General features: G+C 49.5%; 1 protein-coding gene across 1 annotated transcript in view; it reads left to right on the top strand.

Annotated features, from left to right (window-relative positions):
• LOC137630602 (uncharacterized) overlaps positions 1–27,240 on the top strand; it is a 168,742-nt gene that overhangs the window by 37,677 nt on the left and 103,825 nt on the right. Inside the window, exon 3 of the mRNA XM_068362192.1 lies at positions 19,483–19,851. Coding sequence (XP_068218293.1) covers positions 19,483–19,851 — 369 coding nt within the window. The remainder of the gene's footprint in view (positions 1–19,482; positions 19,852–27,240) is intronic.

The following is a 27,240-nucleotide window of genomic DNA, read 5'->3' as shown; positions in this document are numbered from 1 at the left end:
CCTGAACTGCCTAGTGTCCGAATACCGACCACACTCCAATGTTCACTACGCAAAAATATACGATGGTGGAATACCCAAAAATCTGGGTAAAAGGCAAACGATCAAGGATGAACTGGGCACTGGGTACCACCCCTTGATTTTTATACTGGGCAGGACCTTTACTTCCTTATCATCTTCCCTTGCCTTGAGCTTGCTGAATATAAGTAAATTATCAGAATATTAGGTGAAAGGAAACAAATACAGTAATATTAAACATATAATGGGTGGCTGAGAAGGGAACTGAAATGAAATGCTGTCTTCATAAAAACAAGAAAAATATTTATTTGAAACCAAACAAGAAAGACATCTATATCATTCCAGATAAGTTCCTAACGCTATGCTACAAACATCTACATGTTTTAGTACATCATAAACACAACCGTGTGTATTGCCTGGGTGGTCCAAATATCTAATCAACCAACTAGAAAGAAAATATACAACTGTGAAAATACTGTACTGCAATAATTTTCCCTAAAGCAATACTGTCCTTATCAATATCCAGTCTACCAATAGGCTGTGAAGATACTTGAAAATTCTTAGCTTCTGAATAATATGGCCGCATACGACGCTGTGCAGATCTCTGTGGGCTTATGATAGCAATGTCTAGAAAATCTCCAATTGCAAACCTGTACTGTGATAAGGTTTCGTTGTCATCGAAACTTTTCTGACCAACAACAGTAGTGCCTAAATCTCTTATTCTTGGAAGGGCTTTGGATAATTCTGGAACAATTCAGACTAAACTCGAACACAGTCCCATTCCATTTCAATAGCTCCTGTGAACTATTAATTTGTTCTGTAACCGAAATACAAACCACTCTATTTACATTGGGTTTACCTTTCGGCGTAGCTGAAATGATGAGCCAATAGTTTTTAACCAGGGTTAACTACCCCCGCGCTAGTTAGCAGGGGTAGGGAAAGGGGTAGCTTGCTACCCCTCTCCCCCCACACACCGGGGATTTGCTTCACTTCACTTTTGGCTCCAGCGATGAACAGACGTGTCTGTCCATCGTCCTCGTTGACAGCCTTAATCTTTTTTTGTTTTTTCTTCCAGTTTGTGTGTGTGCATTTTGAAATTGGCCTCACCCTTTATTGTTCACCATGCGCAAGTGCCCCGGGATTGCCGGTCGCCCTTGCGGTACATTCATGTCTGCGGTGGACACAGATCCTCACACCCTTTGCTCGCAGTATCGAGGCCGATGGTGTGACAGAGAGAACACGTGTAGTGAGTGCAGGGAGTGGTCTGCCTCCCAGTGGGAGAGGTTTGGCCGCCGGCGCAAGAAGAAGTCCAAGAGAGACCGTTCTCCTTCTGGGGTTGCCTTGAAGGAGGAAGGCTCTCAGGACTCTTCTTTCGCCGCCCAAACCTCCTCCGAAGCTCCCCCTCATTCGACTCCTAAGGAGAGACCGCCGAGTGGGAGCGCAGGCCCTAGTTCTGTTTCCCGACCTTGGTTTGGGGGAGAGGACGTCGCCTCCCATAGTGGGGCGGCTCCTCCTCCTCCTCCGGGGGAGGTTGTTGCTAATGACTACTTGTCTAATGATGATCTTTTACAGATTTGGGCTTCCTTGGGGCTTAAGGGCTTGCCCTCCAGGGGAGCCCTGATTGACCTTGTCCAGTTGGGGGCCGCTGTTAAGCAGTCGCCGGTGATAGCAGAGGTAGATCCTCTGTCTATCGTTGACGTCGTGGTGGCAGAGGCTTCCGACGGGTCGGGTCAATCCTCTGCGGGTGCTGTTGTGGATGATGGTGCTGTAGGCTCTCCTCCCCCTTCCGTACATCCTTCGAAGGGGGAAGGGAGTCCCGCAGGCTCTTCTGCTGCCAAGCCTCCCTCTAGGGGGAGTGCTTTGACTGAGACTCCTCTTCGGAGGACTGATGGTCCTGACGATCTCCCTCGTGGCCGCCTTCGCCGTAAGGCTCACCGTCGGCTGCGCCGCAAGGGCCTCCCGTTTCCCTATAAGGGTGCTAAGAGGCGCCCTTTTGAATCTTCACCTCCTTCCTCCGAGGGGGACTCTCCTCGCCGTAAGCAGCCTGCAGCTCCAGCTTCCTTAGACCTCTCCGGGGATCGGTCTCTTACGCCTTCCAGACCTTCCCCTTCTGGTGCAGATGTCCAGCAGCCTGACCTCGTCAGCCGACGGGCAACGGTCCCTTCGGGGCAAAGGGATGCTTCCCACGGTGTGGGTTCTTCCCTTGCGCGTCAGGGTTCCCCTGCGCTCTCCTGCTTGTCAGTGCTCTCCTGATCGTCAGCGCTCTCCTGATCGTCAGCGCTCTCCTGATCATCAGCGTTCTCCTGTTCGCCAGCGTTCTCCTGATCATCAGCGTTCTCCTGTTCGCCAGCGCTCTCCTGATGATCGTTGTCCCTCTTCTTGCCAGCGCTTTCCTGAGGACATCCTTCAGCCTGTTGTTCCTGTTGAGCGCCCAGTGTGCCAGCGTTCCCCTGAGCGCTCTAGATCTCCTGCTCGTCAGTGCGCACCTGCGCTCCCAGTTCCTGACTCCCGCCCTGTGCGCCCACGCTCGCCTGACCGACCTAGAACTTCGGTTCAGGTCTTGACCAAGGACTCTTCTCCTCGCCCTCGCGATCCTGTTCGTCAGCCTGTTCCAGCGCAACAACGCTCGTGGTCTCCAGCGCGTACTTCCAAGATGCCTGTACGCCCACACGCCTCCTGTTCCTGAGCCCGTTCGTGAGCGTTCGCCTCTGCGCCCCGCGCCGGCAGCTCCCTCACAGAATTCCACGCGTCACCCTCCTGCTCGCCAGCGATCACCAGCACGCCAGCGATCACAGACGCGTCAACATTCGCCTGCTCGTCAGTGATCTCCTGCGCGTCAACGGTCCCCAGCGCGTCAGCGATCACCTGAACATCGGCGATCTCCAGACCGCCCGCGTGACCTATCGCCTACGCGCAAGCGCTCTCCAACGTGCCGTCGCCCAGAGGATCTAGAAGGACATGGGTCGCCTTCTGTCAGCTCTGCCACGCGCGGTCGTTCGCCAACGCGGTCTACGCGCCACCATGCGCCAGTGCGCCACCATGCGCCAGTGCGTTATCGCTCGCCTATGCGCCAGCGTTCACCAGTGCGCCGCCGATCGCCTGCTCACCATCGCTCTCCCACGCGCTACAGGTCTCCTTGACAACATCGTCAGCGGTCATCGGAGCAATCTCGTTCGCCCACACGTCAACGCGCTCCCTTGCCGACGCGCCAACGTGCTCACTCGCCAGCTCACCCACGCTCTCGTTCGCCTATGCGCCCTCGTGCCCACTCGCCTGCGCGCGATAGCTCCTGCGCTCATTTGTCTCCGCGCGTTTGCGCGTCCGCGCCTCAACATTCTCTCGCGCGCGCGATCCCGTAGTTTCGCCTACGTACGACTGTCAGCACGACCCCCGTTCGCGTCGGGTTTCGCAGCCCGCGACAGCAGCAGGGACGTGTGTCGCCAGACCGCACTCAGGATCGCCTCCGCCGAAGCGCAGGACTCTTGTGCAGGATAAGGAAGACACATCGGAGAGGTCAGTACAACTTTCTTCCCCCCTTCCTTTTCAGGCAGGTCCAGTGGTGTCCACTCCGAAGGATCACTCGATCCCCTTCCCTCCAGTGGGAATTTCGGACTCTGTGTCCGTGTCTTGGCAGACTTGGTTTGGTCCTCTGATGCGGGCGTTAGTGAAGGCTATGAAGCCGGCACTTGCCGATCAAGGACACAAGCCGACGGCTGCCTGGCCCCCGCTGAAGAGAAGGAGAGGAGTGGACTTCGTGGTGACTTCTCCCAGGGAGAAGTTGGTTCCTAAGAGGTCTGTCAGGAAGGCTCCATCCCCTTCGCAGGCGCTTTCTCCTTCTCCCGAGGACGAGGCTTTTCCATCCTCGGGAGAATCCAGTGAGGTGATAGTCTCCCCCTCGGCACCCAGGGGGGGGTCGTCTCCTCATGGAGGAGAATCGTCTCGCGCGGAGGGCGCTTTCCGAACCTCTTTGTTGGGGTCGTGTATCCCCTCCAGGAGGGAACCCAAGGACTCCAAGACAATCCCGAAGTCGTCTTCTAGGATTCGTCAGGAACCAGCTGCACCCCGGGAGAACGTCCACGCATCTCCCCTGGAAGAGGTTCCCGGGACGGGAGACTTAGCTGCCAGTCCGCAAGGAGGAGACCAGCAGGAGTCCAAACATGCCTTCTGGCAGGTCCTGAGCTTGATGAGGCAACTCAACGGGTTCATGGACCCCGTGATCCCCCCCGAGAAGGCAAGGACACGGTCCTGGACCAGGTGTACGGTACTCAGAAGCCCCCTAAGGCCAATGTGGCTCTGCCCTGGTCCCAAGGGTTGAAGAGTGCCAGAGCCAGGGCCAATGCCCAACTCGCGGCTCTTGCTTCCTCCAGTCGTTCCTCTGCCGGGAACAAACTCCTCCCACCTCCTCGTCTCCAGCAGAGGAGGTATTTTGAGATCTTGGGGGAGTCTAGTCTCGCTCTTCCTCTCCATCATTCCATAGAAGAGCTTGCTAAGGGAGTTCCTCTCGAGAAGCTCTCCGCCCGGCAGGTGACGTTCTCGGCGTCGAAGATCCTGAACCATGAGAAGGTCGCGAAGTGCACCATTCAGGCCACTTCGTGGCTGGATATATGGCTAGGGTCTCTGGGCATCCTCTTGCGCTCCGAGGATTTGTCCAAGGAGGCCAATAGGAAGGCCCTGGAGACCTTCCTACTCTTGGGCACCCGCTCCATTGAGTTCCTGGCACACCAGGTTACTACCCTGTGGACCAACTCTGTATTGAAGCGGCGTGATGCGGTGACCGAGAAGTTTCACCCGAAGGTCCCCGCCGTGGATGTCTGTAGGCTCAGACATGCTTCCCTCCTTGGGGGGAATCTGTTGGAGCCTCAGGATATGGAACGAACGGCTGAGAGGTGGAGGAAGTCTAGCCAGGACTCCCTCATCCATAGGGCCCTTACAGCTCGGCCCTAAAAGCCTCCAGCTCCGCTGCAACAACAGCAGCAGCCTCGAAAGACACCAAAGCAGGCACCGGCAGCTAAGAAAGTGGTGTCTAAGCCCCAGCCCTTTCCAGCCAAGGACAAAAGGGGCGGTAAGTCCTCCAGGGGAGGCAAGACTCCTAGAGGGAGCGGCCGCGGCTGCAAATGCTAGGAGTGGCAGTCCCCCCGCGTGTCCACCTGTGGGGGAATGCCTCCGACGTTGTGTGCACAGGTGGCAGCAACACGGGGCCGATGCTTGGACAATCTCTGTGATCGGCCAAGGCTATCACGTCCCGTTCATAACATCTCAACCTCCCCTGACAACGAATCCAGTGTCGTTGAGCTCCTATGCCATGGGATCGGTAAAGGGGCTGGCCCTTCGGGCGGAAGTCGAGACCATGCTCAAGAAGGATGCTCTCCAGGAGGTCGTCGACGGCTCCCCAGGCTTCTTCAGTCGACTCTTTCTTGTAAAGAAGGCGTCTGGAGGCTGGAGACCTGTCATCGACCTCTTGGCTCTGAACGAGTTTGTCAAGCAGACTCCGTTCAGCATGGAGACAGCGGACACGATCAGACTTGCAGTGAGACCTCTAGACTTCATGTGCACACTAGATTTAAAGGACGCGTACTTCCAGATCCCAATCCATCCGTCTTCCAGGAAGTACTTGAGATTCAGCCTAGACGACAAGACCTACCAGTTCAAGGTGCTGTGTTTCGGTCTCTCCACAGCACCTCAGGTGTTCACCAGTGTTCACCCTGATTTCATCTTGGGCGCACAGGAACGGCATCCGTCTCCTTCGTTATCTGGACGACTGGCTGATCCTAGCAGACTCAGAGTCGACCCTTCTTTGACAACGAGACAGGCTTCTGAGTCTTTGCCAGGATATGGGGATTGAGGTAAAATTTGAGAAGTCCTCTTTGCAGCTGTCCCAACGACTGGTTTATCTAGGCATGTTATTAGACACCAATCTCCGCAAAGCCTTTCCATCAGACGACAGGATAGCAAGGCTGAGGAGGGTGGCGGAACCCTTCCTTAGGCGAGAAGAGCTTCCCGCCCAATCGTGGTTGCGTCTCTTAGGTCACCTGTCCTCCCTGGCTCGTCTGGTTCCAAACGGCCGCCTCAGGATGAGATCCCTTCAATGGCGGCTCAAGTCCCGGTGGAATCAAGGATCCGATTCCCCGGACGTACAGGTCCCGATAGGATCTTTGGAACGGACGGACCTGCGGTGGTGGCTGGTCGACGAGAACCTGCGAAAGGGAGTGGATCTTCTCGTCCTCCCCTCGGAATTGACACTGTTTTCAGACGCGTAAAAAGAAGGGTGGGGGGCGCACGTTCTGAACCAGAGGACCTCAGGCCTTTGGTCAGAATCAGAAAAGTGCCTGTACATCAAGCTGCTAGAGTTGAAGGCCATCTTTCTGGCTCTTCAACAGTTCCAACGGACCCTGGCGGGTCACTCCGTGGTGGTGATGAGCGACAACACCACGGAAGTGGCTTACAGTATATCAACAAGCAGGGAGGTACTTTTTCGCAGCAGCTATCCCATCTTGTAGTAGAGATTCTGAGGTGGACCGAAGTCCACTCGATAACACTATCAGCTCACTTCATTCATGGCAAGAGGAATGTGCTCGCCGACAGTCTGAGCAGGGCTTCGCAGATACTGAGTACCGAGTGGTCTTTGGATCCTCAGATAGCCAACAAAGTCCTGACTTTGTGGGTTTCCCCGACGGTGGATCTGTTCGCGACAGCGTTGAATTTCAAGCTGCCTCTGTACTGCTCCCCAGTCCCGGACCCCAAGGCACTCTGGCAAGATGCTTTCCAGTAACGGTGGGACAACATCGACGTCTACGCCTTCCCACCGTTCTGTCTGATGAGAAGGGTGCTCAACAGGACCAGACTATCGGTCAACTGTTCGATGACTCTAGTAGCTCCGCTATGGCATCACGCGGAATGGTTCCCGGACCTTCTGCAGCTACTGACGGAGCTCCCGAGAGAACTTCCCCCACGACGCGAGCTACTCAGACAACCACACTCCAACATCCCTCACAAGGCCGTGGCCTCGCTTCGGCTTCACGCCTGGAGACTGTCCAGCATCTCCTCATGGAGAGAGGCTTTTCGCAACAGGTTGCGGAGAGAATGTCTCGGCACCTGCGAAAGTCCTCTGAGGGAGTCTACCAGGCAAAGTGGAGAGTCTTTTGTGGTTGGTGTCATGGGAGGGGTATCTCTCCACTCGATGCCACTATTCCAGCAATAGCGGAGTTCCTCGTGTATCTATGGGAGGAAATGCGCCTTTCTGTCTCAGCAGTGAAAGGCTATCGCTCAGCCTTAAGCTTGGCTTTCAGGATGAAAGGTGTGGACATTTCTTCCTCGCTGGAACTCTCTCTACTCATACGTAGCTATGAGCTTACCTGCCCCCAGTCGGAAGTGAGACCTCCTCCTTGGAACGTGGTTCGGGTTCTCAGGGATCTTAAGAGACCTCCCTTCGAACCATTACGCCAGGCCTCTGATCGCCACCTGTCTTGGAAGACGGCTTTCCTGCTCGCTTTGGCTTTGGCCAAGCGAGTTAGTGAACTTCATGGTCTCTCGTACGACATCGCCCATTCAAGGAGATGGGGGGAGGTAACGTTCAGGTTCGTCCCTGAGTTTGTTGCCAAGACTCAGAATCCTGGAGTGCTGGATCCACGGTTCGACTCTTTCAGGATCGCGAGTCTCCGTTCTGTAACGAGCGACCCAGACCAGCTGCTACTATGTCCAGTGAGGTGTCTGAGGTACTACTGTACTTGAAGAGAACAGCTGCAGTTCGTCCCCAAGTGCGAGCATTGTTCGTGAGCACAGGCAGGACGAAGAGGAAGGTCACCAAGAATACCATCTCGGCTTGGATTCGAAGGGTTATCTATCACGCCTTGAATCCAGACCCTCCTCCGTCATGTCGCCCTAGGGCACATGACGTCAGGGGCGTTGCTACGTCCCTGGCCTTCAAGAGAAACTTCTCTGTGACGCAGGTGCTTCAAGCTGGGGTCTGGAAGCGTCAAACGACCTTCACAGCCCACTACCTGCAGGACGTGACCCACAGGAGCCTCGATACGTTTTCTATCGGCCCTGTGGTGGCTGCACAACAGCTGGTCTAACCTCAGGCTCCTTTATGGACAAGTAGCAGTAGGTTGAGGGCGTTGTTACCCGGTTTTAGTCTGCGTGAACGAAAGAGTATGTCTGACCCTTACTTCTTTCTTCATTCTCCCCTCTCTTGGGGAAGCAGCATCCTGGTCTTCGCATAGCTGACCTCGACCTCTGCAGGTAACCCATGCTTCCTTGTGCTCCTAGTATTAGGTTTAATACTGTCACGTCCCCCATACCCTGACGAGGTGGTATTGGGAACGTCCTATCCTAGATTCCTATCTAAAGGTCTCAAGGTCAACTTCATAGGACGAGTCACGCTTTCCTCCACACACAACTTATGTAGGCCACTCGTTCCTAGCAAAGCAAGGAACTTGTGAGGTGCAGGGGCTCCTTTTCTCAAGTGCTACTCACTGGGAGGCGGAGTCCCCGGGCAAAGCCAAAGTCAGTAAGGCTGGGGACTTTCCACCCTTCCTAAGGGGTAAGTCACCCAATGTAAATAGCGTGGTTTGTATTTCGGTTACGGAACAAATGACAAATTCGGAGATAATTTGTATTTTTCCTAACCATACAAACCTTAGCTATTTACACATGTTTGCCCGCCAGCCCTGACCCCCAAGTCAAGTCCTACCTCTAAGTGAAGTGAAGCAAATCACCGGTGTGGGGGGGGAGGGGTAGCAAGCTACCCCTTCCCCTATCCCCGCTAACTAGCGCGGGGGTAGTTAACCCTGGTTAAAAACTATTGGCTCATCATTTCAGCTACGCCGAAAGGTAAACCCAATGTAAATAGCGTGGTTTGCATTTCGGTTACGGAACAAATGACAAATTCGGAGATAATTTGTATTTTTCCTAACCATACAAACCTTAGCTATTTACACATGTTTGCCCGCCAGCCCTGACTCCCAAGTCAAGTCCTACCTCTAAGTGAAGTGAAGCAAATCACCGGTGTGGGGGGGAGGGGTGGCAAGCTACCCCTTCCCCTACCCCCGCTAACTAGCGCGGGGGTAGTTAACCCTGGTTAAAAACTATTGGCTCATCATTTCAGCTACGCCGAAAGGTAAACCCAATGTAAATAGCTAAGGTTTGTATGGTTAGAAAAAATACAATTTATCTCCAAATTTGTCATGTTTATGACACAATCTCATATAACGAGATTCTTCCTCGTTACTTCGCACACAGAAACAAAATAGTCATCAACTATATGGTGTTGACTGCTGAACACGAGCAATAGACAACGGCCTTATAATGCATTTGTTTATATCCCTTCCACAAACTGTTTATTACTTATCCAAAATAAAAAACCACTTGTTTTTGTGATATTCAGTCTAACAACAAAGTAAAGTAGTTCCAGTTAAGAGGCAAGATAATATGAATACAAAGAAACTTCATCTTTCCTATATACTAAGAAGAATAACCTAAACTTCTCTCCCTACTGGGGGTAGGGGGCTGCTGTCAGTACCTGTTAAAAGAAATAATAATGGATTAAGGCATTTTTTTTTTGGGGGGGGGGGGCCACAGAGGGATATACAAGATAATAGTGTGTCTCATAATACTAAATAAATAAAAAAAAGAATTTCATACACACAAACCATAAAGCTTTCTTTGCCACTAACCATTTTGTATTGCAGTGATTGGTCTTTGTTATGAAGGAGAAAGTTACTCTTTAAAATGAGATGTTGTGCAGGCTGTGGCAGGCGTTGCAGTGGGTGGCGTTTGTCACCTTCTGTAGACCTGCACACGCTCTGCTCGACATGCAGGGGAAAACCTTGCTCTCAAGGTTCTCTTTGCCGTAGTGTGAAATCTGGCCGCCATTTTGGGAAGCCTAGATTCACAGTCTGTCAGGGTTTTCTTGGGTTTCGCCGAGGGTGTCGTTGACCTTAGCGCTCCTGCTATTTCGGCGATCCCGAGAGACACTCGACAGATTGCTGATACCGATGACGACACGTTACCTGGTAAGAAGGGGAAATTTTGGTCGTCTCTCGTATTATCAGGTAAGCTTGACTTAGATTTAAACATGGCAGACAAGCTTCAACAACGTCATTTGAATGATACGATTGTTGATGAACACATGAATGTAATTGAGTTTGTAACAGGGTTGCCAGGTTGGCCTTTTTGAGCTACAGACATCAAATCTGGCCTTTTTTTATTTGAAATTGGTTAGCCTTTAGCAATATCATAAAAGGTTGGCCTTTTTTAACTTGTTAAAGCTGCAGTTAATCAAAGTTGGCCTTTTCTCTCAGGAAACCTGGCAACCCTGGGTTGTAACTTTATCGACTTCCATGTTCACTGATGCCCCTGTTGTTGTTGACTATGTACCTGATAAAGCATTTGTTCTTGGCAATATGCAAACTTTTCCCAAGGGTAAAATAATTGCAGAACTCCTTGTTAAGGTTTTAATCACTGAGATTTCTTTAACGACTGATGCCAAACCCTTTACAGCTTCGCCTGCAAGTCAGTTAAGATTAAAATCTGCCAAATCTCTTGCTGATAAGCAGTTAAAATTAAAATCTCCCAAACTCCTGCTGATACAAAATGTTTTTCAGGTTCACCATGTTCACTGACCACGGCTCTTCTGACAAACATGGCTCAGGTTGTTCATCCTCATCCAGTGTCGTCTGCCGTTGCTTCGACCAACGTTCCAGCACCACGGAGGGGGCACAAGAAGAGGAAGCCTGGACGGTATTCCTCTCCTAGTTCCTCCTCCTCTCTCCTCCTCCTCTTCGTCTTCATCTTCTGACTTTGACTCTTTTCCCCTAGGGGAAAAAGAAAGGGGAAGAAGAGGAAAGCGAAGTGGGCCAGGAAGGCCAGTCGCAGTGGAAGGGACATGTCACCCCGAGACACCTCTTCTCCTCCGGAGAATGAGGGTGATGTGCGAGATTCCCGTGTTCCCCGTACTAGTGGGATTGTTCACGGCGAATCTCACGCAAGGCCTCCATGCACGACAAACACGCTCGACGGCGTAGGTATCGTCTCCCAGAGCATGGTGACAGGGTCCTCGGGCCCCCGATCTACTGCTCAGACTCGAATTGAACCGCTCTTGAGCGGGGAAAGGAAAGTCCTGGCTTCGGCACGAGAAATCTCAGCTGTGGTCTCTCGTGAAGATTCCACAGTACGCACGCCTACCTCCACGGGGTAGCCATGTAGCCATGCAGACCGACTCCGCGACTCATGTGTCGGGTGAGCAAGGAGCAAGCCCAGACAGTCTCGCACTAGACCCGCGTGACTCGGGCCTGGCATGGAGCCACTTCGCGGCATGGGGGCCAGTTGTGCACGACCAGATTAGCTCTCGCGCATACCAGCTGCGCAAGAGGCAGCCAACCCCCATGCTTTCTGGCCATGTAACAGGTGAGCCTGTGCGCACCACTCACGCGACTAACCTGTCTACACCTCCTGAGGTGAGTGTTGCAGTTCTCAGCAACCCCGCTCGCACTCGAGCTCCTTTGGGAGCTTCGTGGGGCTCGCAGTGACCAGTTACGCACTCAGTCGCAGTGAGAACCTCGATGCATTCCGTCGGGGATGAACTCTGCCATGGTCCTTCCTTGACTCCTGAATTCATGCCTGGTTCGGTCCTAGGACCAGAGCAAGGGTATTCAAGGGGGATGTCATTACCCGTGCAGCATGTTGCTTCCCCTACACCTACAGATGTAGCGGGACCGAGGGGTCAGCCACTTCCACGTCCCCACTTCCACGTCCTTCACCAGCCGTGGAGACGGAAGATCCCGAGGTGGAGTCGCAATTCCTAGAGGTCATTAACCCTATGCTTGAGATTAATGGCCTCAGGGCTCCTCCTGAGGTAGTGTCTGAGATAAGTGTACAGCCTTGGAGATCTTATGGGGAGCTCCCGAAGGTAGTTCACGCCCCTCACACTACCCTGGTTGAGACAGGCTGCTTGAGCTTTGGACCGAGGGAGTGACCAGATCGCAGGACCTTGTGACTCGCTTAGGAGCCAAGGTTCGAACAAGCTTCTCTCTCAACCACTCCAGCGACAGAAGAGGTACTATGACACAGAGTCTTCTGTGTCTTGTCCTTTCCCTCTCGACCCTGTGGTCGGAGCGCTTGCTGGGGGTTCCTCGGTTGAGAGCTTGAAATCCCAGAGAGTGGCCTTCTCGGCCTTTGAGATATCAACTATGGAGTCCACCTCTGTAGCTGCTCTCAAGGCTGCTTTATGGCTCGACCACTGGTGTGGTACGGCCACAGTGTTCGCGCGGGACACCAAGCTCGCACCCCCCAAACACATGGAGCAGTACAGGAACCTGGCTTTGTTTGGTGGCAAAGCTGTTGCTTTTCTCTTGGACCAGCTTGCTAACCAGTATGCCAATCTGATCCTCAAAAAATGTGAGGCAGTAGCCACTTGTTTGGCGAGATAGATTGGTTCAGGAGAGGCCCTGTCTCTCGGGAACTCTCGTATTAGACCTGCAACTTCTCTCTTTCCACCAGAGGAAGTTCGGGCCGTGCAGGATAAATGGCGCCTCGACTTGAAGGACTCCATTATCCACCAGGCGCAGGCTGTGAGTTTCAAGGGACCTGATCCCGCGAAACCGTCCGCAGCCAGGCAGAGTCAGGCCAAGCCCACGGAAAATAGCCAGGGTACCACTGGTCGTGCTCCTGCTGCTCCTGTGCAGCCGAGACCTGCTCCTGTTCAGAAGGGTTCTGCCCCCAAACAGACCTTTCAGCCTCCCTCGGGAGTTCCTCCACGTCGGGGAAAGAACAGGGGCAAGCAAGGGAAAGGGAAATGCTGAAATTGGCTTTCCCCTTCCCATGCTGCCGAGGGTAGGAGAATGCCTATCGCGCCATTGGGCAATGTGGCAGCACCTCGGGGCCGAGGAATGGGTAGTGTCGACCATTCGCGAAGGGTACAAGCTCCCATTCGTGCTTCATCGGCCCTCCCCCCTATCCTCCGCTTCAATAGCGTTCCACACATACGCTCCAACATTCCTGAAGGCTCTGGCCTTAGAGGCAGAGGTCCAGGAAATGTTGGAGAAGGATGTGCTAGAAGTCGTACATGATCAGTCACCAGGAGGTTGGAGACCGATCATCGACCTTTCGCCATTGAACAAGTTTGTTCAGCAAATTGCGTTCTGGATGCTAACAGTTCGCTTAGCCATCAGGCAGTACGAATGTATGCTTTCGATAGACTGAAGGACGTGTACTTTCAAGTACCAGTTCATCGGTCGTCTAGAAAGTACCTCTGATTCACCCTCTAGGGCATGGTGTACCAGTTCAAAGTCCTGTGCTTCGGACTGTACACAGTTCCCCAAGTGTTCATGCGAGTGTTCACGACGGTAGCAGCTTGGGCCCACTTGAGGTGCATCTGCATACTGATGTGCCTCGACGACTGGCTGATTCTTGCTCCCTCGCAGGAGCAGTTGATTCAGGATCGAGACTCTCATCTGGCAGTCTGTCGCGATCTGGGGATCGTGGTGAACTGTGAGAATTCGAACCTCATTCCCAAGCAGTAGGTGAAGTATCGGGGAATGCTGATCGACTCGGCATTCCAGCCCTCTAGTGGCAAGCTATTCTAGGTCACCTCTCCTCGCTGGAGAAGCTTGTTCCTTTCAGGCGGATCCATCTCCGCTCCCTTCAGTGGTGTCGGAAGGACCAGTGGTCGGCAGCCGCCAATCCTCCCTCTCGTCCAGTCCTCATGGAATGCGAGGTAAGGGAGGATCTCCTTTGGTGGCTAAACGAGGAGAACCTCATGAGAGGGTTTTCTCCTAAACCCTCCTCCACCTCAGTTCCGTCTGTTCACAGACGCATCCACGGAAGGTTGGGTTGCACACCTGGACGACTTGGTCGTGTCAGGTTTGTGGTTTGAAGAGAAGAAACACCTGCACATCAACGTGTTGGAAATGATGGCAGTCTTGAGAGCACTCTTTCATTTCCAGGCCGGTTTGAGAGAGCACCCCGTAGTGCTGATGAGCGACAACACGTTCATGGTCGCGCACGTCAACAAGCAAGGGGGCATGCTCTCAAGTCCCCTGCAACAGTAGACGAGGCAGGTGTTTCTGTGGGCAGAGAGTCAACATGTAACCTTGTCAGCCAGGTGCATTCCAGGCAAGAGAAGTGTTTGGGCAGACGCCCTAAGTCGCAGAAACCAGGTAATAGGGGCTGTATGATCTCTTCACCCTTGGGTCGCGAGTCGAGTACTCGACCTCTGGGGAGAACCATGCATGGACCTTTCGCAACACGGCACAACGCCAAGCATGCCGTGTTTTGCTCTCCAGTACCAGATCCCGCGGCTGCGTTCGAGGACGCACTGTAACATCCTTGGGATCTACTGGATTGCTACATGTTTCCCCCCCTTTTTTTGCCTGCTTCGCACAGTCCTGTACCAGGTCCTAGTAGCTCCAGGACTCAGGATGACTCTCATTGCTCCACTATGGCCACACATGGAGTGGTTTCTCGATCTGTTGTCGCTCCTGGTCGAGGCACTGAAAGAGCTATCACACTGGCCCAATTTCCTTCGGCAACCCTTGTCAAACAGGTACCACCAGGCGGTGCAGGCCCTCAGACTTCACATGTGGAGACTATCCAGCATCTCTTCAGAACGCGAGGCTTTTTGCGACTCGCTGCGAGCGAGATGTCAGGGTGCCTTAGAAGATCCTCCTCCTCAGTCTACCAGGGGAAGTGGTTGGTCTTCTGTGATTGGTGTAGTGGAAGGGGTATCTCTCCAGTCGGAGCCTCTCTGACTCAGATTGCAGACTTCCTAGTCTTTCTTCGCATAGATAAGCTCCTTTCGGTTTCTTCCATTAAAGGGTACAGGTCTGCCCTTGCAATGGTGTTCCGTCTGAAGGGCATAGATATCTCCAACGCCCTGGGGATTTCTATGCTCATTAAGAGCTTCGAGTTCCCCAGTGGGATGTCACCTTAGTTCTCGGGTCTCTTACTCGTGCTCCGTATGAACCCTTGAGCCGTGCCTCAAACAGGCACTTGATCTTTAAGACTGTTTTTTTCTGCTAGCCTTAGCATTGGTGAAGAGAGTCGGGGAGTTACACGGCCTCTCTTGTAATGTCACTCACGCAGAGCGTTGGAGGGAGATCTCCTTGAGTTTTGTGCCCGAGTTTGTGGCCAAGATTCAGAACCCAGCGATCCACGATCCCATATTCGAGGCCTTCACTATTCCTTCCTTACCGGATGTGGTGGTTCAGGTGAGAGGCTTCGCTATTCCGCCAGGTGTCTCCAGCGCTATCTTAAGAGAACTCGGCATCTCAGACCTGAATGTCAACCACTTCGTTAGCACTGGAAGAACCAAGAGAGAGGTGTCAAGGAACACGATATCCTTCTGGATCCATGAGACCATCCGCAAGGCGTATGAGATTTCCTCAAGAGTCCAAGCACCAGCGAGGGTTAAGGCTCACGAGATCAGGGGCATTGCCCTACACTTGCTTTCAAAAGAAATCTTGCCGTGGGCCAAGTGCTGAAGGCTGGCGTTGGGAAACGCCAGACCACCTTTACGGCCTTTTACTTGAGGGAGTTTACGCACAAGTCCTTGGACACCTTTGTTCTTGGCCCTGTGGTAGCAGCTCAATTCCAGTCCCTCCGGGACAGGGAAGTCTCTTGTCTTGATTTTATGGTATGTTTAGCAGTGTGAAAGCAGTCTACAGGTGATCCGCCTTTCTCTCTGTCTCCTCCCTTGGAGTTCCATACATCAAGACAAGTCTTCCCAGGTAAGATTGCTAGAGTTTATTTACAAATATTCTCCCCCTGTTTTCTGCTAGGCAGGGAAGACGGTGGATGTATAAACCCTTTGCCTTTTGGTTTTGGAGTTTCATCCAATCACTGTGACCCTAGGGTCGAGTGTCTTACGTTCACGCTCTCTGGTCGCGCGATGCTCTTACACATCGCGCGGCGGCTCCCAGTCTCTCAGACCCCACCATCATCATGTCGGGTCAAGAGACAGGGGTAGGTGGATTTAGTCCTCTGCTCTCATTCGAGACCAGGTCTATATCCGGGCAGTTAGCTGTCCACAAGCAGCAAAGGCAGACCTCCCACCAACGAGTGAATCTTCCTATATTAAATGTTTACGAGGTTTGTATATCGCGTCGGAACAAATAACAATTTGTCCTAAATTGTATTTTTCCTAGCTATACAAACCCGTAATCATTTAATAGAGATTCCTGCCTACACCACCCCTCTCATGTTCCACATTGTGCCTAAAGCGTTTGAATGAGGAAAGCGGGCTGGCGGTGAGGGGGGGATACCGCCAGCCAACCAATCAGCCCAACTGTCTGGTTTTCTTCCTCTTCGGCTGTTTCAGGTGAGCTGAAGTGAATTCCTATATTAAATGATTACGGGTTTGTATAGCTAAGAAAAATAGAATTTAGGATAAATTGTCATTTTTCCCTTTTAGGGTAAAGCAATTTTATGCTAGATTGGATGTGAAATGCAGGCAAGCTTCATCACGGAGTAACTTTTCTTTACAGACAAGGTGACAACACATTCCCTTAGTGTACTCCACTGTTCACTGGAAATTGATTTGATAGAACTTCACTAACATTAACTTTGTACTTACGATGCTTGTGTACAGACTTAATCAAATTTACATATTTAAGAGGAACTTTACATATTTAAGAGGAACTCCCCAGTAATGCAGGATTTTCCACAAAATTGGCCAGTGAATACTATCAAAAGTTTTTTCATAGCCCACAAATGTCATAAAAAGTCGATTTCTGTATTCTGCACATTGTTGTACAACATGTCCTAAAATAAAATTTGGTCAGTAGAACTTCTACCTTTTCTAAATACTGCTTCTTCATCTCTTAACTTTTCATCAGTCTTTCTCTCTAGTCTCTTTAGAATAAGAATACTATTATTTTCATGACAACTGATGTAAGTGTGATGCCTTTGTAATTATTGCAATCAGTCAGATTTTTTTTTTCCATTTTCACCAACACTCCTAGATTCCATTCATCAGGCTTTGTCTCTTCACGCCACATTCTAGAAAATAATCTTGTAAGTATTCTCTGGGAGTTACTTTATTTTTGGCCAATATCATCCCAGCAGTTATTCCATAATATCCAGGGGTTTTCAACATCTTGATTTTAAGGATAGAATTTGACTTCAAACACACTGAATTCATTCATAGGCACATCAAGGTCTTCCTCAGCTTCCAACATTGCCTTTCTTTATTTTATATTGTTATAACAGCTCCATCTTTCTTTTTGATGGTATATGCTTCTTTGTTAGAAAATTACCTTTGTGGGTCTCATTAAAAGAATAAGATAATCATTTCATAACTTATGTTTCCAAATAGCTGAAGTTACTTTTTCGGTGCTTTGTGAAAACGGAAATTCTTGAGTTTGTGGCTAGAAGTGAACAAAAACATGTTCTTATGAAAGGTAATATATGTATTAGAGATAAAAAATGAAGGAGTAATTGGAGAAGCATAGTCTCAAAGAGAAGGCTGCTGCCAAAGTTTTGGCGTAATTTCATGAAGGTGATTCAGGAGAAAAGATGTGGGCATTTCTCGGTGATTGATAGAAAGGGGTGTATTTCTTGATTCTTAAACTAATTTAAGAACTGTATGCTGAGGCATACGTACCAAATGCCAATTCCTGTCAAGAACACAATATATCTGAAGAATTGGTACATTTAATGCAATTAACCAGAAAATAACAAGCAAGATGTAAGTCAATTCTAACACTGGCCCCATAATTTAAGACAAAGCATTACATTAACTGTAATACTGCATTAAAAATATAAAAAGGGTATATAAAAACTATATATGCTATTGAATTCAATGAAATTAGTACTAACTTCAAACATCATTAAGGAAAGTAGAATTGTTAATGGCAGAAAAAACAGTTCTCAAGGTAAGTACCTTATAAACATCTTGAATAAACATGATAGTGGATGATGGTTAAAAATGTCAGGATTAAGTGCCAGAGAAGAAAAAAATTAAAGGTGATAGAAAAAAAAAACCTGCAAGAAGGTACTCCAGAACTGTAAACAAAGAAAGGTAAATACCATAAACTTTTCCCACTCCAAAAAGGAAAAAGGGCACAAGACTGGAAAAATCCTCCCAGGAATTGGACCCAGATTTTTTTTTTTTTTTATTGAAATTAAGGTAGAACCATACCCATCTGGCAAGAAACTAACCCCAAATAACCTAAATAAAACCAGAGTGGTACTTCTAAGTATGTTGGTCATGTGTAGATGAGTTCTTTTTTTAATCTAGATGAGTTGGATTTTCTCGGTGCTGAAGCAAGGCATTTCATAACTGGTAGTTTCATATGAACACAATAGTTGAGGAAATTGAAAGGGCCTTATCTGTAAAGAAAATCTTGTTAAGAAATTATTAGGAGGATAAGATGACAAATAACTATATATTGAAGTTAAAAGTGTTATCACAGGATAGAAACATGTTCCCAAATACCAGAAAACTTACGTTGAGTATAGTTAAATTCAATACAGTGAACCCTCGCTACTTCGCGGTTCGACCATCGCGGATTCACCACTTAGCGGATTTTTTCCATAACCCATATATATACAGTAATATATATATATATATATATATATATATATATATATATATATATATATATATATATATATATATATATATATATATATATATATATAAATAAATCTAAAGTAGGAAGATGTGATGTAGTTCTAAGGGAAAAGTATGGGAAATATGTCTGGGTAATAAGCAAAGCTCTACCTCCAGTTTGTTTCTTCATTATGATCAGAGATAAACGTAAACAAAACATTGGTGGCCATTTTTTATCGTGCTTTTTAGCGTGTTTAGGAAACGCATGATATAAAATCGCCTTTAATATTTGTGCCTGTTTTAGTTTAGGGTACTGTAGTACATGCATTAAGTGTTCTGTACATTAGAGGGTAGTTTGTTAACAGTACTATGTACAAGGGAAGGTTTTAAAAGTCTGAATATACATGTTGAATAAATAGGTAAATATGGTGTCACTACTTCGCGGATTTTCACCTATCGCGGCCGGGTCTGGAACCTATCTACCGCGATAAACGAGGGTTCACTGTACTGTAAATGGAAAGAAGTGTTTGGAAGAATTTGGTAGGATTGTCTTTTTAAGCATAACATCTTACAAGTACAGAAAACACCTTTTTCACAATTGAGATTTACTTGTTAAACTGTGAAATGTTATATTGGTTATAATGTCCTCCTGAAGTGCAATAGTGCTTAGATAGTCTGCTTCAAATTCATTAATCTTTCATTAAAAAGTGTGCAATGCTCCACTGATAATTATTTGGAATGTAAATTCCCTTTTTCACTTGGCTTATTTACAAATTGGGTATATTCTTGAAGACAGATTTCTCAAAATTGTCTCTGACTATCTGAAATAATTGAATTAGATTAAGAAGTTTGTATTTAAGAAATTTGGTTGTTTTCTCGGTAACCTAGAATTTCCTTTTATTTTCAATTTTTATTTTCAGCCTCGGTGAAGATGATTCAAGCATTGCAAAAAAGAAAGTGAAAAACACTGTAGATGTGGAATCGAAAGATTTGAATAGTGGAAATACTAACACTTTACCTGCTGACAACTTACAGACATCATCAGTACTAGGTAAAAAAGATGCCACTGAAAAGAAATGTGCACAAGAAAATATTGGCAGTGTAGCAAGCGAAAGGAAAAATAATTCATCCACCAGTACAAAAGGAGATCCTGAGCAAAGGAACGTAAAAGATGCAACACAAGAAAGGTCCCTATGGAAAGATAACAACTATGAAGTCTATACTTTGGAAGGCCATAATGATATTATTCTCTCTGTAGACTGTACTGATGAATATATAATTTCTGCCAGGTTAGTTCAACTTTCTCCATTTGTCTTTTTTTCTCTTTGCTATTAAATGATCCACAGATAAATGGATACTTTACAAACCTCAGTTTTTTATTAAGCAAATATATAATTAATTGAAAACCCTCAAAATGCAACTATTCTAAGTGAAAATTTGATATATTTTTTATATATATTCTTTTTTAATTACAATGAAGTTCCTTTGTTAGATGGACAAGCATAATGCTACAACACCTAAGAATAAAGCCTGTGAAGAAATAGACAACTGAAATTAAGATACTTAATAATGTTAAATGAAAAAGTAACAGGTAAACTATAACACAATATATCTTCATACATACATACATACATACATACATACATACATGCATTCTTACATATTTGTCCCTACGCAAGATACAAACCTTCCGCTCTTTGATATAGCATTATCATTTCAACGAAGCTGAAAACTAGTTGAAACTGAAGGTTTAAACAGGGTTTAACTACCCACCGCTAGTTAGCGGGTGTAGGGGGAGTGTGTTTATCCCTGCTCCCACCAGCACTGGTGACTAACCATCACTTTTGAATTCAGCTGGGCACAGTGTAGACCTGTCTCACTCTTTCTAACGTAAAGTGGCTGAAACTAATTTCTTTTCTTTCTCTTTTCAGGTGTGCTTGCCCGTGAGGTCCAACCATGCGAATTTGTCTGGGTCTTGAAGGGCGCTGTTGTAGTGGTTTGCAGACTGTGGCCAGATGTAGCACTCAGACTGCACAATGTCCGAATGCCGACCACACTCCAACGTCCACTACACAAAAAGATAAAATGGTGGAATACCCAGAAATGTGGGCAAAAAGTAAACAATCAAGGATGAACTGGGCACTGGGCATCACCCCTTAATTTTATACTGAAGCTAGAACTGTAGTTGCTTAATATTATTCTAGACATATGTCGTCTCACTTATTGCTTGCATGCATGGAGTCCTATATGAATAGCAGCATCATGCTTTCAAGGGAGGAGGTTTCTTTACTATATTTTAAGTTATATGAAAAAAGGTTAAGTACATCAATAAAAAAATTTCTATTGCAATATAAAAATTAGTATCCCTCTTCACTTCAGTCCTGCACTAACTGTACTATGAAATGCTTTTAAAAAATAAACCATTCACATATTGTACACTCATATGAATACAAATAATCAGGAACAGGTTACAGTACTCATTCAATTACACATATAAAACAATATTGACTACAAAAAATCCTCTTTCAAATTACCATCCCGTCAGGTTCCAGATACAAAACAAAAATGTTAATGGCAGTCAGCCTTGGCAGTTAGGATCAAGACAAAGCCTTTTCGGTCAAGGTCGACATAATCGAGAAAAAGTTCCAAGTTTGTGACATGAGAAAACTTCAAGCTTGAAGGAGAATCCCATCATATTGTGGTTCACGATCTACATAGTGAGTCTACAGGGTCTGGACCTAAATCTCCAACTTCCTGTTGAGAAAAGATTCTCAAGCATAGTTTTTTTCACTAAAGTGTCTAATGAAAGTATATCATTGCTTGCCCTCACCTAACACTTTCAAATTCCTCTACAGTGCCCTGTTGTTGGCATGATACTCAGTTTTTTCTAATTTAAGCTCTGATACCTTACATGACAACTGGATTTAAATTAAAAGGGAATCAAAAGCAGAGGGAAGTCTTAATCGCTCTCGCTGCCTATCATTAATAGGTTCCACAGAATTCTTTAATTCAGATAATTTATCCAAGGGAACCTGCTTTTTGACAATCTTCATCTTATAAGAAATTTCTAGCATATGATCCCTGCGGAGTGCAGGGCGCTGTCACTCTGAAAAAACAAAGAAAGGGGGTCATGAAATGAATGGACAGAGAGCTTGCAATAAATTAAAGCAAAATTATAGTTGTTCCGTAACCGAAATACAAACCACGCTATTTACAAAGGGTTATTACTTTTAGCGTAGCTGAAATGGCGAGCCATTAGAATTTAACGAGGGTGTATTACCCCCGCGCTAGTTAGCGGGGGGGGTAGGGGAGTGGTAGCTAGCTACCCCTCCTCCCCCTCACACACAGGTGAATACTCACTTTCACTTTTGGCTCGGACTGTGACAGACGTCTCTGTCTTGGTCCTCGCTTGGCAGCCATTGTCTGTTTTGTCTTTACTTAATCGCTTACTTTTCTTTTACTCAATATATATGTAAACATGTTTTCATGTTTGTATATATATTTGAGTATAGAAATAAGTAAGTTTCCTTTTCAGATGTGTGTGTGTAGTGTACGATATCTACGTGGAGGCCTCGGCAGTTAGGCCACCACGGCCTAATTTTATGGGTTGCGATCGAGTTTGACTTCGGTCTTTCTCTCTCTCTCTCTCTTGAGGTCGTTCACCCTTTTACTATGTTTTACTACGCCCTTGTAGCTTCCTTCCCGTGTGGGTGGGGTTGCTACGCCGTACATTTTGTCTCAATTAGTTTATGAATCTAATTGTAGTTGTTAATTTTTCAGCTTGTAGAACGATTCCTTTCGGGGTTTTCGTTTTTTCTTTAGTGTTCATTCTTTTTTTTAAATTACATAATTACATAGTTACATAATTATAATTGTTATAATTCTGTTTTGGTTACAGCTCTCCTTCCGCGAGTGTAAGTGGTTGTGAGGGCACGTGCCTGTTGTGTAATTCTTGTTCCTTTTCCTCGGGATTCCTCTTCGGAGCCTTCCCGGGGGAATGAATGTGTACTAATATTATTTGTTTTATTTTTTTACAGTTACCGATCTAGTTCGTTTCTGTAATATAGCAACGGTGTGAGCTGTCTGGTTGAGTCCTGGGGATTCGGCTGTTGCTGCCTCCCCCCTTGTATTGTCGTCAGGGGCGTGTCTCCTTCTACTGGTAGTACTCCCGTGTCGACGGACAGCTCTCCAGTTCATTTTAGAACACTCAGGAGGCTTGCCTCCTTGGGCGGATAACTTTCCTTCCGAGGGAAGTTTTTTCCTGTCCAGGCTTGAGCTTTTCCTCTTTGGGGGGTTCTTCTCTTGCCTTTTTTTCGTGCGACTATGCTCTTGGTGCTGAGCGGTCGCACCTGCAGTTTCGCTCAAGGGGCTGGGCAACTGCAGGGGCTCCTCTTCGGAGGATTGCCCCTTTTAGGTCACTGGCTGACCAGTCTCTTCCACGAAGTGTTTCTCTGTCGTTCGCGAGAGAGTACACTCATAGAGACTCCTCTTCGGAGTTTTCTTCTGTTGCTGTTGGCCTCCCTCTCCGTAAGGCCCTCCGTCCGCCTCGTCGTAAGGGCCTCTCATCTCCCTATAAGGGTGCTTGAGGCGCCTTTTTGAATCTCCGTTTGCAGCCTACAACTTCTTTTTCTCGATCTTCCGTCTTGGTGCAGATGGACAGCAGTCTAATCTCGTCTCCCGACGGGCAACGGTCTTCCCGACGGACAACGGTCTTCCCGACGGACAACGGTCTTCCCGACGGACAACGGTCTTCCCGACGGACAGCGGTCTTCCGACGGACATCAGTCTCCCGGCGGACAACGATCCCTTCGGGGCAAAGGGTTGCCCCCACGGGGGTTCTTCCCTTGCGTGTCAGGGTTTCCCTGCGCGCCCTTCTGTTCGTCAGCGCTCTCCTGTTCGTCAGCGCTTTCAAGATGATCTTCCCTGCGGTTCCTGTTACGTGCCCTGTGCGCCCACGTTCGCCCTCGCGATCTAGAACTTCGGTTCAGGTCGGGGTCAAGGACTCTTCTTTGCGCAGGCTTCCACGCGTAGCCTTCTGCTCGTCAGCGATCATCAGCTCGTCAGCGATCATCAGCTCGTCAGCGATCATCAGCTCGCCAGCGATCGTCAGCTCGTCAGCGATCATCAGCTCGTCAGCGATCATCAGCTCGCCAGCGATCTCCGGATCGCCCACGTGTGTTACAGCTGGCACGCCAACGTTCTCCAACACTTCTGAAGGAACATGGTTCGCCAGCTACTAGCTCAACTGCGGATGCTGATCGCCATCGCGCGACCCTCAACTGCAGATGCTGATCGCCATCGCGCGACCCTCAACTGCGGATGCTGATCGCCATCGCGCGACCCTCAACTGCGGATGCTGATCGCCATCGCGCGACCCTCAACTGCGGATGCTGATCGCCATCGCGCGACCCTCAACTGCGGATGCTGATCGCCATCGCGCGACCCTCAACTGCGGATGCTGATCGCCATCGCGCGACCCTCAACTGCGGATGCTGATCGCCATCGCGCGACCCTCAACTGCGGATGCTGATCGCCATCGCGCGACCCTCAACTGCGGATGCTGATCGCCATCGCGCGACCCTCAACTGCGGATGCTGATCGCCATCGCGCGACCCTCAACTGCGGATGCTGATCGCCATCGCGCGACCCTCAACTGCGGATGCTGATCGCCATCGCGCGACCCTCAACTGCGGATGCTGATCGCCATCGCACAAACCTGAACGATTGCCCGCTTACGCATGCTGCTCCTCATCGCACAACCCTGAACGATCGCCGTCTTGCGGATGCTGATCACCATCGCACCCTTTCACGCGATCATTCACCTGCGCATGCTGCTCGCCATCGCACAACCCTGAACGATTGCCCGCTTACGCATGCTGCTCCTCATCGCACAACCCTGAACGATCGCCCTCCTGCAGATGCTGATCACCATCGCACCCTTTCACGCGATCATTCACCTGCGCATGCTGCTCGCCATCGCACAACCCTGAACGATTGCCCGCTTACGCATGCTGCTCCTCATCGCACAACCCTGAACGATCGCCCTCCTGCAGATGCTGATCACCATCGCACCCTTTCACGCGATCATTCACCTGCGCATGCTGCTCGCCATCGCACAACCCTGCACGATTGCCCGCTTACGCATGCTGCTCCTCATCGCACAACCCTGAACGCTCGCCCTCTTGCGGATGCTGATCACCATCGCACCCTATCACGCGATCATTCACCTACACATGCTGCTCGCCATCGCTTACCGCCAGCGATCTTCTTCACCTACGCGGCAGCACGATCCCTCGCCGTCACGCCCATTCGCCTGCGCGCCCGCGCGATCGCTCGCCTGCGCGCCCGCGCGATCGCTCGCCTGCGCGCCCGCGCGATCGCTCGCCTGCGCGCCCGCGCGATCGCTCGCCTGCGCGCCCTCGCGACCGCTCGCCTGCGCGCCCGCGCGACCACTCGCCTGTGCGCCCGCGCGACCATTCGCCTTTGCGCGACCGTTCGCCCTCGCGCGACCATAGTTCGCGGCGAATTCCACAGCCGGTGGTAGCAGCAGGGACGCGTGCTCCTAGGCGGCACTCGGGATCACCTCCATCCAAGCACAGGTTGGTAGTGCAGGACGAAGACAGGTCAGTACAGCATTCTTCCCACCTTCTTTTCAGGCAGGAACCGTCGTGTCCTCTCCAAAGGATCGCCCGATCCCTTTCACCTTAGCGAGGATTTCGGACTCTGTGTCCTTGGAGCAGCAGACATGGTTTGATCCGCTGGCACGGGCGTTAATGAGGGTTATGAAACCAGCACTCACCGGCCAGGGTAACAAACCAGCGGCTGTCTCTCCTACGCTGAAGAGAAAGAGAGGAGTGGACTTCGTGGTGACTTCCCCCAGGGCGAAGTTGGTTCCCAAAAGGTCGGTCTCGAGGGTCCCCTCTCCTGCACGAGTACTCTCTCCTTCTCCCGCCCTGGAAGGATTTTTGGCGGGGGGGCTTTCCGTTGAAGATTTCTCCATCGGACAAGGGGTGACTGCTTACCTCTTCCTCTGGGAGCTTACCAGGTTCTTTCCCTCCTCGGTTACGGCCCGAGGTTTGGTTCAAGGAAGCTACAGGAAGATCAAGGGTACTTTCCTCCTCTCGAGCTCAGGCACCTTGGCCTTTCGTCGTTAAGTATCTACTTGCGGACAAGCTCGATGTTGTACCATCTGGACGCACTGACTGAAGGCTTCCTTCGGGTGTCTCATCTGTGGAGGTCAACGACCTCAGACACCCTTCCATCCTTGAGAAGAGTTTTGTCTTTGCCCAAGGACAGAGACTTAAACATCTGCTGTGCGGAGTAAATCGACTTCCGGTTTCACTCCTCCAAGGCGCTTTCTTCCAGACTCTGCAGGGCTCCAGCTCCCTTTTCTTTCAACCACGTCGGCCTAAGTTATCGGCTACGACAACTGGGACAAGGTGTCCAATTGCAGTTTCCTCCTGTCAGGAACAGATGGCACGGGAGACTCCCCCGGGGGGGCATAGTCCTAAAAGGAGTTCACGAACTCTAGGATTGCAGGTTTTTTCGCTGGGAGGATGCTTAAGGTTACTCATCCGAATGACAGCTTCCCGATGCCCATTCCCGCACAATCTCTGTGAGTAGCCAAGGATATCGCGCCTGCCGTCTCTGTCAGCGAATTCAGTGTCTCTGAACCTCTATGCCATAGCATCAGCAGAGTTGCCCGGTTGGGCAGAATGATCCATACCTTAGGCGAAGGTCTTCCTTAGGATCATCGACGGCTTCACCCCCGGCCCCCTCAGTCGATCCTTTCTTGTAAGGAAGGATCTGAGAGGGGATGTCCATAGTCGACCTCTCAGCCCTGATCAAGTTTGTCGAACAAACTTTGGCCAGCGTAGACCAGCAGAATCGATCAGACTGGTAACGAGGCGACAGGACTCCTTTAACCCTGGATCGGAAGGACGGGTACTTTCAGTTTCCATTCCATCCATCTTCCAGGGTGCTCGTCGAATTCAGCCTAAACTGCAAGTATTCCTGCTTATGATGCAGTGTGGCTATCCCGCCGTGGCATAGCAGGTTTGTTTCCCCAGAGAACTCTCCCTGCCTTCCTCTTGGCCGCTCAGGTGCAGACTTCCGCCTCCTCTGCTGTTTGGAGGGCTGGTCAACTCCGGTAGGCTCGGGTTTCGACCTTCTTCAGCGCCGGGAAAAGCTTCCGAATGCTGACCATGAGTGTGGGCTCATGGTATTTTGCTTGGAGCCTTCTCTTCCTCTGCCTCAACATCTGGAGTATCTGGCCATGATATTGAGTCAACCGCCTTACCACGTTGGAAACCCCGCTTCTCGTCCGTCCAGCGAGGTTAAGCAACGTCGGTACTTGGATGGGTGACCACCTGGGGACGCCAGATTCTGTTACCACATCCTCCGAGCCTTCCTTTCGGTTGACTGTGGCAAGACTGAGGAGAGTCGCAGTACCTGTTCTCAGTCAAGCAGAGTTTTCAGCCCTACCTTGGAACGTTTCCTAGTTCTTCTTTCCTCATTGACCCGTTTATAGTCCGAACGGTCGCCTCAGGATAAGTTCCATGTGGGGCGATCCAAGTTCCGGTGGCTTCAGGCAATGTTTAACCGGACTCCCTGGCCCTATGGGACCAGCGGAACTATTAAACCTGCAATGGGTGTTGACCTATGGAGCCTCTTGATGG

This window comes from Palaemon carinicauda, chromosome 38, assembly GCF_036898095.1.
Source record: "Palaemon carinicauda isolate YSFRI2023 chromosome 38, ASM3689809v2, whole genome shotgun sequence".
Lineage (NCBI taxonomy): Eukaryota > Metazoa > Arthropoda > Malacostraca > Decapoda > Palaemonidae > Palaemon > Palaemon carinicauda.
The sequence above is the reverse complement of the archived record's forward strand: the minus strand, read 5'-3'. Positions and strand labels throughout refer to the sequence as shown.